This window comes from Porites lutea, chromosome 11, assembly GCF_958299795.1.
Source record: "Porites lutea chromosome 11, jaPorLute2.1, whole genome shotgun sequence".
Taxonomy (NCBI): Eukaryota; Metazoa; Cnidaria; class Anthozoa; order Scleractinia; family Poritidae; genus Porites; species Porites lutea.
This window is the reverse complement of record NC_133211.1, coordinates 17,563,211-17,575,008: the sequence shown is the minus strand read 5'-3', so window position 1 is coordinate 17,575,008 and position 11,798 is coordinate 17,563,211. Positions and strand designations below refer to the sequence as shown.

At 39.4% G+C, this 11,798-nt stretch overlaps 2 protein-coding genes across 2 annotated transcripts in view; both read right to left on the bottom strand.

Moving 5' to 3' along the window:
- Positions 1-658, bottom strand: part of LOC140953282 (uncharacterized) — a 5,633-nt gene extending 4,975 nt beyond the window's left edge. Inside the window, exon 1 of the mRNA XM_073402780.1 lies at positions 645-658. Within this exon, the coding sequence (XP_073258881.1) occupies positions 645-658 (14 nt within the window). The remainder of the gene's footprint in view (positions 1-644) is intronic.
- Positions 659-4,683: 4,025 nt separating this feature from the next.
- Positions 4,684-11,798, bottom strand: part of LOC140952751 (uncharacterized) — a 37,119-nt gene continuing 30,004 nt past the window's right edge. The window contains exon 3 of the mRNA XM_073402192.1: positions 4,684-5,607. Coding sequence (XP_073258293.1) covers positions 4,757-5,607 — 851 coding nt within the window. The 3' untranslated portion in view covers positions 4,684-4,756. The remainder of the gene's footprint in view (positions 5,608-11,798) is intronic.

The following is an 11,798-nucleotide window of genomic DNA, read 5'->3' as shown; positions in this document are numbered from 1 at the left end:
TAAAGGTTTCTTTCGAGACTGTCGCATATCATTTGACCATGCTCATACGTTTCGCTTACTTCCTATCGCCTTACAGACCTATATTTTTGGAAAATGAAAAAAGAAAAGATAAGAATTTCATCCTATAAGAAATTCAAAAGAGGGGACAATATCCCATCATCGAACTGAGAAATAGAGCTAAGTTTGCTACGACGGTTTTCCCTTTCAATGATGATTTACAGTATTTAGTGTTAACTTTTCCCCAAATAAACCTTTGACATTTTTTCGGATAAAACGGTTCTCACATGGGACTCTGCACCCCGCCTTTTCTCTTACATGTAAAATCCATCGAGTTTTCAACCCACTGGCCACTAGCGCGTTTGCAAAAATGACGTTTCACAAAGGGCCGGATAGGGACGAATTAGTTTAACAGTTTGAACAGCACGATCTCGGGTATAGTTATGACCTTTTCTTCGCTCTTTTTTTTCAGTTCCCAGCCAACGACCGATCTGTATATTGCTGGACGAAAGAGATGGCGATAGGAAACGAAACACTGACTTTACGGCACCGTTGGGTGAAATATGTGTTCTTCATGTAAGACTTAAGAATATAGTTGTAACTGAAACTATATTTTGATAACAAAAAAGGGTTATATTATGACTTACCAGAAAGAAGACATTTAGAAGGCTGATCTTCCTAAGATCCTCCGTTCAATACAAGCTGTCCTGATAGGAAAGCAAAACTTTCGCTACAATACGGGAAGTTTTTTTCAGTCCTAAACGTCTAGCAGCTGCTGATAATTGCTGCCGTTTAAAACTGAAAGCGTTGCTTGCAAAGTAAATTAAATGTGAAGCAAATTTTGGCTGTGTGCATTATTTAACAGTTAGTTCGTGCGTCAGCGTGCGTATGTCGAGATATTGAGCACGCGGAAAGTTTGGAGAGCACGAAAGAGGCGTTAGAGTTGCTCAAGGCGCTGCCGAGAGCAACTCTAGCCTCTTGAGTGCTCTTCAAACCGGCTTCCCAAGTATATTGGGCTCAAATTTTCAGAGATAACTGAAATTGTTATGCTCTTTCAATATTCAGGGTTTTTTTTATTAGCTTCATCAGATAATGAAGAGCACATGTTAATGAGGCAGAAAATGTAAACAAAGATTCGCCTATTGGCGTCATCAGCGTGCTCAATGGGAATATGAAGCATGCTCGCGCTACTGAATTTGATTAGGCAAATATTCTGTCTATGCTATAAATCCCGTGGGACTTGTGTCTTGATCTAATAAGAAATAGTAAGTGCACGTATTTGGCTCATGCGAGGCGAATAATGATTAATGCTTTTTAATTTATACGAGCCGAGAAACATTTTTCTTATCAGATGTCAGTAAAAATAACTGATTGATATTGGGCTACTGCATTTAATATCCGTACCTCCTTCCCCCCGCCCCCAACCCGGTTGAGGACTTTCCCTTTCTTCTTACCCCTGAAGATTGGCTAAAATTGCATCACCCGAAGCACCCCCGAAGACTTCATAAAATATGGGCTTACCCCTGAAGAATATGGCTTTAGCCCTGAAGAATTTCGAAAAAATTGAAGCCTCACCCCCAATGAATTTCATATTTTTTTTACTCTACCCCTAAAGAAATCCTCAATTTTTATAACTTACCCCTGGAGAATTCCGTGGTTCCTCAACCGGGGGGGGGGGGGGGTGCGGATATTAAATGCAATAGCCCATTAACAAACGATTGCAAAAAATGTCAGTTAAATTTAAAACCTCATGTCTGTTATACAGTCAGCTAATTGCGTATTGTTGTATTTCAATAGCAGCAATAATGGCATCTCATATATGCTTTTACCAAGTTTTTCAACTTAGGCGGACTATTATCAGTTGTTGTAATTACTAACGTTAACAAGGTTCAGTATATTTGTACATAGTCATCTGTTCATGAAAAAAGCAAAAAATAAACGTGTTGCTTCGGAATTAAAACGTAGAAGTACTCTGTTGGATGTTAAAAAGCTGTCAAAATTGATCTGTACTGATCTGTACTCCTACGATCTCCTACTAAATATTTTTTTGGGCTGTCCCTCGGAAATGAATTCAATTTACCTTACGTTAAAGAAATAGAAAATCACCCCTTGATGAAATTAATCTGCTTGCATGTAACAACGCAAAAGTCTATACTCCAAAATTTAAAGAAGGAAGAAAGAAAGAAAGAAAACAAAACAGGACTAGACAGGTTCAGCTTGCCACTCACTCAAAAGGCCACGTGGCTAAATTATATTCGCTGCCGTGTTCAATAGTTGCATTTACTACGCCAGCTTGTGCCGGAATCAGGGAGTCATAAAGCAAAGCAAAGCTATCGCATCGAATTTGTTTCATTGCATTTATTTACCATTTCACTACATTTAGTTAATCGGGAGATTTTCCAAATTTCCCCGGCAACTGTGAACAAAGCGATAAACAAAGCCAAAGGAAAAATTAAGAATTACAATAGAAACTGGTGGGGGGTGGGGGGGGGGTGCATTTCTATTGTTTTTTCTACCCCTCCCCCTCGACTAGTGTGTACAACATTTGACGGTTCTAAATCGATTGATTTATAGATTCATTTCGGCCTCTTTTCGAGTGACACATCCCTGTCTGAAATGGAAAATCGAACACGCTAAACTAAAAAACAATGTAGGATGTATTAGAATCAAAACAATTCCCGCGAGGGTGCATGACTCCCGTATGAAAGCAACAGGAATGCTGGTTAGAAAATTAAAAATTCTAACCCTGAAGGAGACCAGTCTAGTAAAACAGAATTATTTTTCTGTCCTGAACACCCTAATAAGTAACAAAGTCTGCAATTTACGCAGGTCCTAAGCGAAGAGCATCTTTCATGTGGAAGTCTCTGCCAAGAACGAGCGCGCCTTTGCAAGGACTACAATCTTCAGTCATGAGGGAAATAGAGCTTATATCTAGATCTTTCACAAAGGAAAAAATTTTACGCCAGCGTCAATTTCTTTCGACACTCTGTTCTCCTCCAAACCTCCACTGAACTTTGGCAGAATCCTTTCTCAACAGATTTGATTTCTATTTAAAACTCTACAGACATTTTATTGTTGAGTCTGGCAAGAGAACGGGTTTATGGATTTCAACCTCTCTATGAGCCATAGAGACAGCAGATTTTTCAACAGAATTTTGTTTAGGTTAAAACATGTGCTGATAAAAGCTGTCACCTTTCCTTTCTTATAATATTTAAGTGTTATTTGCGCCTAGTCTATTTCAGTGTGTTTAGCCTGTGCACAGACACCCCGGCCTTCGCTAAAAAAATGTCGGGAAGTTTTTAGAGGAGGGGGCGGCTGTACACGGGCTAATTTGGGTTACAAGTACGACAAGACCGTATTCGAAAGAACTTTGTTTAGCAGAATATTGCGGAGCAGATAGGGATACCACGCTTTAGAATTCTAACCAGGATTCTAATCTTTTTTTTAACCATTACCGCCTCGCTTCGTCTGGTTCTTTTGATAATAAGAATTGTGATGAGATAAATAAATTTACTTTGATTTTGTACCGAAAACTCATCATACAATTCCACAGTAATAGACTACTAGGAGTAGAGAAGCACTGGTTTTTCCATCTATTTTATCTTCTCCCGCCGACAAATTTCCGCTATTATGATTCATTATATATGTTCAGAAAATGCCTCACAGACTTTCTTTAGAAACTTACTACTTTATTCATTTCTCTTTGATTTGTTTTACATTTAGTCATTACGTGTGCTTAAAACTAATCTACAAAACCTGATTAAATGAGATTACTTTTAAGCTCATGAATGTACTTGAAATCGCACCTCCTTGATTATCGTTAGTGGGGAGGGGTAAAAGTATGCCATCTAGGTAATGAGCCCAAAATGGCATTTTTGGTTTGATTATTTAAATTAAGCCTTGCTAAAGCTACGAACATGAAGCGTAAAGCAGTTTTTGTTTCGGTTTTGCAGATACAGTCTACTGGTGAATAGAGATACAATGGATATGCTGCTAAAAAAGGGCTACGTATATTTACATCAATTAGAGACTATCTTGCTACTGAGGAAGAGTCTTTTTTAAGTTTAATGTTTCAAAGTTACTGTAACTTTACCATCGCCTTTATTAACACCCGCTATGTTCTGCTCCCCCACCGGAAAAACCGCCCCCCCCCTCCAAGTACCATGGTAGCTACAACCCCGCCAAAACAGCCAGGGGAAGCCGGACATTTTCCCCCATTCCCCCCGTTGGAAACTCAACGATATTGTTACAATTCCACTATCGCTTTCCCATCTCCTCTTAATCCTGCTCCTCTAGGCTTACATCTTGCGGATCTTGCAACACGAGGAACCAGAGCTTATATCTGGCAAACAGGAGAAATGTGAAGCCATCGTCAATTTCTTTGTCAAGGCAGACTATGAGTACTGAAATCCTGGGAATAAAATGCGTAACATAACGGACAATAATAATACAGGCGTTAATGACCATAGAACTCGTCGTATTGTGAAACATGATGCGCAAGTTGTTAGACTATATTTCACCAAAGGGTTGATAAAATTACAATTGTTTTAGACGAAGAATAGGTTGAAAGTAACATGTATGTTTCTTCATTAAAGTACAGGAAGATTAAGTCATGTTAAGTGACACTTATGAGCATTATTGAACTTTTCCAACTCTAATTCCTGATTTACCTTCCTAACATAAGTTCTTTGATCTACTTGAACATTAAGCTAGCCCCATTTTCTTTGGGTTGGAACTCTGAGGAGGAACGTAAATAACATTAACGCCTCAAAGTTATTATAACTTTACCATCACCTTTATTAACACCCGCCATGTTCTGCTGATCTGTACCGACATTATATGATCCCCCTCCCCCAGCGGTACCTTTAGTTTGAGTTCCCACTACTCCCCCACCGGAATAACCTCCCCCTCCCCCTCCATTAAGCATAGCAAACCCACCTCCGCCAAAACCACCATTGGAAACTGGACATGTTCCCCCAGTTCCCCCGTTGGTAAAACTCAACGCCTCGGTTGCAATTGCAATACTGCTTTCCCCATCCCCTCTTAGTCCTGCTCCTGCTCCAGCCCTTACACTAGAATCACTGTTCCCTGTGTCTGCATCGCAGACTTGTCCCCCACTGCCCCCTGTTCCTCCACTCTGAGTGCCAATCGTTGTCGCCTGACCTGGGTCACCGTCGGTAAATTGGTTACGTGCTGCCCCTCCACCTCCTCCTCCACCGGCAATTATAAGTGGAGTGTCATCAGACAGGGTTACAAACGTTCCACCACCCCCTCCCCCTGGTCTATCAGGGAAGCTTATAGATGTACCACCCTCCTGTCCGACTAGGATTTTGATTTGAGTTCCTCGTGAAAGTTTGAAGGATCCAATTATCTTTGCTCCTAAGCCACCAAGCGTCCAAGGAAGCGGATAAGATTGTGTTCCGTAGGTACCGTTTCCCCCAGAGCCACCTGTTGCTTCAATAACGTAAGTTCCAGTCACGGGCACAGTCCAAATTTGGATTCCGTTGTTTAAAGTAACTTTTCCTTCCAGGGACGTTCCTGCATATCCAGATATATCACTCGGTCCAGTTTCTTCTCTGGCACCCAGTGTCGTAAAGACATATTTATGGTCTGAAGTAATTAGAGAAAAGGTGAATAATCACTAAAACGCCTAAAACGTCTAGGACAAAGGAAGAAGAGTTAAAAGAGGTCAATCTATTAATTCTAAACAACCGGGACCAGCCCCCTTCCCCCCTACGTAACCGGGACCAAGTAAACCATCATCTGCCTGTCTGTTAACTCACCATTTTGTCCTCCGCCGGCTGAAATATCAGGCCCCTAAAATGAATAAGGTAGTTCAGGTCAATTTGTAGACTAAAGAAATGTCCAGCGCTAGAAGTACACTGCTGAATCTGTAGTTGTTATTTTCTTACTTGTATGCTGCTCTATTCCTGGTTTTCAGATAGCCTACGCGACGAGACCTTGTAGCATTTATAGAGGATTTATGCTTTTAATTGATTTGTGAATTTGCCTAAGCTAGGCCCTCGTACTTTATCATTTTTTTGTACGTATTTTTCGTTGCCACCCTTTTAACTTTGCTCACTCTTGGGGGATTTTTCTCTCTTAGTTTTCTGGGAATAAATCCCAGGGCTCCTAGCTCAATCTCCACACCCTATCTGCATGTGCATCGGCTATGAATATAAATTTCGACTTATATCCTTTTGAAAAGGCAGGCTTGCAATGTACTATCTTTTCTTTACTTGCGTGGAAGGGCAATTTAGGTTTCTTTTTTTGAGGGGGGTGGGGAGCTGTGAGGGGAGAGGGAGGATGGGGCATAAACTAATAAGCCCAAAAAGCGAAACGTTTGTATACGTTCTGAATAAAATCGAGGCGTTAAGATCATGTTTCTTATTCATTTCTTTTGTTAAACACCATCAAGGTGTTGAGGCTAAGTTGTAAGGTAGGGCGATTTAAATAGTTAATTGGGTGTGCCTATTTTAAGTTATATTGCTGACTAGCAAAGCGGCATATAAATGATATGCTGCACAGTCAGGTTTGACATATGAAAGATATGATGAACAGTTTGATGTGTTTTAATAGAGTTCTGTATTTATTTCTTTGTTAAGAAAACTTATTTCAGCCGAGTCTGGCTGACTAAAGAATGTATTAAACAGAGAAGTAAATGAAGTCATTTTACTCACATTTGTGTCCACGAACTGTCCAAAAGTAAACCCTCTTCGAGCGGTGATTTCGACTACAATGCTTGCATGTGAAACTTCTCTGTTCAACTCGCAAACTCCATTTTCGATGTTTTGGTAATTAAAAGACATGCATCTTGTGCGTGCCAAGCATAGCTGTGCGCATGACAGGAAGTCATAAGTATGTTGTTTGTGAATGGTGTGCCCACTCAGCGCGTGATCTTCTGTTGTGCTCACAGTAGACGAGCGACGCATATCAGTCCTTATCAGTAGCAGCCCAACAGGGGTGATGAAAGTCGCTAAAGCAAAAAGTAGCACTACGATCAAGAATTTCCTACGAAAAAAATATAGAAACTGTTGAATTTAAAATTCAAAAAGAGTAGAAAAACAAATTGAAACTAAAAACAAAATAAAACCTCAAATCGGAGAAGTGCGCGCGCGTAAACGAACGTCATTTTGGTTGGATAGTGCAATAGACGTGGTTGACAGAGCGGGCCGGGTTTTAGCAAAAATGTCGAAAGTGATAGAAATAGTAAGAGAAATGCCTACGTTTTATCAATTTGCAATCTAGAGAGGCCTTTGCTCCGATCCCTCAATAAAAATAACCACGATAACTTTTCTAACTTCTCTTTTCTGAAGTGACAAAGTAAATTGAAGCTTTCCGGGATGCTTATTTTTTGAGAATACGCGAAAATAACTAAGTCAAATCTGTTTTTCGTAGTCATGCTCGAATCTAAAGGTTTCTGTTGCGTCTGTTGCATATCATTTGACCATGCTCATATATTTCGCTTACTTCCTATCGCCCTACAGACCCATATTTTTGGAAAATGAAAAAAAAAAGGTTAAGAATATAATACTTTTTTTAAATTAATTCAAGAGCAGGGACAATATCCTTCATCGAACTGAGAAGTAGAACTAAGTTTGCTTCGACGGTTTTCTCTTTCAATGATGATTTACATGCAGTATTCAATGTTAACCTTCCCCCAAAATGAACTTTTATTGAATAAAACGGTTCTCACATGGGACTGCCGGAGCTCAGTGATGCTTCTGACCCTGCCTTTTCTCTTAAAATCCGTCGAGTTTTCATCCCAGCTAACTAGTGCGTTTGCAAAAATGACGTTACACAAAGGGCCGGATTGGCACGAATCAGTTTAACCAGTTTGAACAGCACCATCTCGGGCCCAGTTATGACCTTTTCTTTACTCTTTATTTTAAGTTCGGAGCTAACGACCAATCTATTTATTGCCCAACGAAAGAGATTGCGATAGCAAAAGAAAAGCACGTTATGTCCATCTGCATGGCCTCCTCCGTTAGGTGAAATATGTGTTCTCCGGCTCCACTTTTATAGCCACGGCCTGTAAGACTTAACAATATAGTTGTGACTGAACTATATTTTGATTGCAAAAAAAAAGTTATTTTATGACTTACCATGAGATTGACGACATATTGAATGCTGATCTCTTTAAGTCTCCGTTCAATACGAGCTGTTCTCATAGGAAAGCAAAATTTTCGCTACAACACGGGAAGTTCTTTTTCTTAAACGTCTGGCAGCTGCTGATACGATTGCTGCTGTTTAAAACTGAAAGCGTTGCTCGCAATTAAAGTCAATTAAATGTGAAGCAAACTTTGGCTGTGTGCATTATTCAAAGGTGATTATAAAAATGATGATTCTTAGCCCATTTTTGAAAAAGTTCTTCCGTATCTTTTAAAAATAGAAATAACAAAAATGTCCTTTGAAAATAATGTGATATTCACGCGTGGGACTTGTTTAATCTATTAACTAAAGCCGAATAGCAAGTGCGAGCATTTGGCTCAGGCGAGGCAAATAATGACTACTGGTTTTTAATTTATACGAGCCGAGGAAACATTTTTCTTATCAGATATGATGAAAATAATTGATTGATATTAACAAACGATTGCACAAAATGTCAGTCAAGTATAAAACCTCATGTCAGTTATAGTCAACTAATTATGCCAACGTACAACAACAACTTTATTGACTTTATCTTCGACATGAAGATTTCAGTACCAAAACAATGACAAATAAAAAAAGTAAAATAAAAGTTAAGTAAGAAAGAAAGAAAGGAACAATTGAATATTATCATAAAAGAAAAATTTCTTCGCTATGTACGGCTTCTACGCTACTCGTATGGTAAGAAAGTTTAATTAGAATTCGGATGCGTAACATTTTAGAATATTTTCAATATAAGAGGCACTGAGATTAATGATGTTTTCATCGCACATAGACATGATATATAAAAATAGTGCCTTGCAAGACATATTCGTAAAATTACTGTTTATCGAGTATAGGCTAATTATGCCAGTGGTTGTATTTTAATGGCAGCAATAATGGCATCTCATATGCTTTTACTAAGTTTTTCATAAAAGAAGGGGTGGTACTTGGTGGACAATTGTTGTAATTACGAACGTTAACAAGGTTCAGTGTTTGTTCAAAGTCATCTGTTCATGAAAAAAGCAAAATATAAACGTGTTCCTTCGGGAATTAAAACTTATGAGCACTCTGTTGCTAAAAAGCTGTCAAAATTGATCTGCACTCCTACTGAATATTTTTTGGTTGTTTCTCAGAACTGACGTTACGCTAAATAAGTAGAAAAACATCCCTTGATGAAATTACTCTAAAAATTGAAAAAAAGAAGAAAGACTTTGTCGAGAAAGAAAGCAAAGCAGGACCAGACAGCTTGCCTTGCAACTTCCTTAAAAGGCAACATGGCTAAATTATATCCGCTGCCGTGTTCAATAGTTGTATTTACGCCAGCCTGTGCTGGACTCAATAAAGCAAGGAATTCAACTTTTGTTGAATTTACCGAAACCGTTCATGGCCCAGGTAAAAGCGCTCAAGAGAGATAATGATGATTTAAAGAAACAATGAAAAAACGTCGAGACCGAACTAGAGTCTCTGAAGGCAAAACTGTCGCCGAAAACCAAGAACAAGAACATGGCGTACGGTATCTCGCGCCATATATGTAAGTGTAACTTTGTCATCTATTTTATTTGGTGCCATGTATCTTGTTCTATCTACCCGCCTCGATTAGCTATTGCTGGTTGCGGGTGGATACTTTTCCCATTTTAATTCACCACATAATAAACTTTTTGTTGTTGTTGTTGCTGTTGTCGGACTTTCCCTCCAGCCCTCCCATGTCTAGGCTCCTATGTAGTTGCGTAGCAAGCGTTTCCGGGCTTGTTCGTCGAGAAAGTTAGCAGGTACGCGAGTGAAAAAGAGGATCATATCCATTTCTTTTGCTCTCGCTCCAACTTTCGTGCAACAACTTGATTGGAAACGCTTGTTACGCAGGCTATCTAACTCCCATGTTATCAGCTGTTGCCTGGAGAGCTCTCATCACGAAAAACATATCCAGAAAGTACAATTCTTCTATTCCGTATGGTAGTGTTTATCAAACTTTATCGCGATTAACCCCAACTCCGCTACCTTCCCTTCTATTCATTATAAATTGCAATAAACATTGGTCATTGCATATTCTCTCTTGCCTTGTAAGCTTGTGACACGGAACAATCCGACTTTCTTTAAAAATCAACTTCTTTATTTCTTCATCTAAAAGTACATACATTTTTTCAGCTGCGTTTTATTTGTTTTTGAGGGACCTAAGATACGAAGACAGCGGCGACAACGACAAAGTCAAGGCAATCGATTAAATTTGCAAAACAAAAACTTTGCACGTGATGCACTCGGTTTTGTACATTTCTTTACCATAACTGCACGACTACGACGTGAAAATGCCTTGTTTCATGATTTATCAGGACGTAGACAACCTCAACGACGAAATTTTCTTTCTCAATCTGAACTTGGATATGGTTCTTAGGAATTCAATTCTGGGAGAATTCCTCTACCTAAAAAACTTTTCTAAGCGACGTTTTGACTGCCGTCGCTGATTTTAAGGTTTTTTATTTATCGAGGAAGAGGGAGTACAAGTCTAGACACGAGCTACCAAACATGCATAAGCCTGTGACTTTTGAACTGGCGAAGTGTTCATAGCGAGTGTACTTTTTTTTATAAAAAGGCAGCCACCATGGTTGGTTTAGGTGTAGTGTAAAGTTAAACCTTTCTGACCTGGAAATTGGTAAAAATTTTCCAATGACGATAGACGTCCCCAATCATTTCTGTCCATACAAAAGCTCTTCTTATACCGGAACAGTGGCACAGGTCGGATGTAATTTTAAAAATAAGTCGTCTTTACAAGTGAGTATATAAAGCTAGAGAGAGGGCCGTACAAATGACACATGATCCTGCAAGTCGCGTCACGTATATAAGGTAATCCGGATTTTGGAGTCCGAAAAATTTTTTGCCTATAGAATGTGGAATCCTGGACTTTGAAATCCTGAAATCCGGAATTTAGCTTAAGGAATACGGAATCCCGCTGACGAGTATTAGAATCCGAAATCCAAGTTCCATGGGGTGGAATCAAGAATCCTTATATGCGGACTGCGCAACTGAGGGGACTATTAGTATAGGTAATAGCATGATTTGTAGTCATATTTGGCATAAATACCACGAGTGATATTTCGAAATTGTTATACGTAATTTCACGAGCCGTTAGGCGAGTGAAAGACAAGTTTGAAATATCACAAGTCGTATTTATGCCAAATATCACGTACAAATCATGCTATTATTTGTTTATAATACTACCATCCTCCGAGACCCAGGGACAGATAGTGGGGACGAGGGAAAGTCTAAACGGGCGGAAAAATGTGGCACGAAGAAAAGTAAAGAACGGTGAGAAGAGCCCCTGGGGACAATGTCTTACCAGACCAGTTCCAAACGGTCGCCGCCGTTCTGGCTTCTGATTGAATTTGTGTTAGAAAAACACAAGTCCGGTAACTGGTCTGTCTTTGGAACTGGTCTGGTAAGACATTGTCCCCAGGGGCTCTTCTCGCCGTTCTTTACTTTTCTTCGTTCCATATATATTTTTCCGCCCGTTTAGACTTTCCCTCGCCCCCTTTATCTGCCCCTGGGTCTCCGAGGATGTAATACTACCAGCAAAAGGTTTGTAATTTTCACATGTAGGTATTTCAAATTAAGCTGAATACCACTGCTCTAAGCAAATCAAATTGCAGAAATTTCTCATGTAGTAGTATAACGTTGTTAAT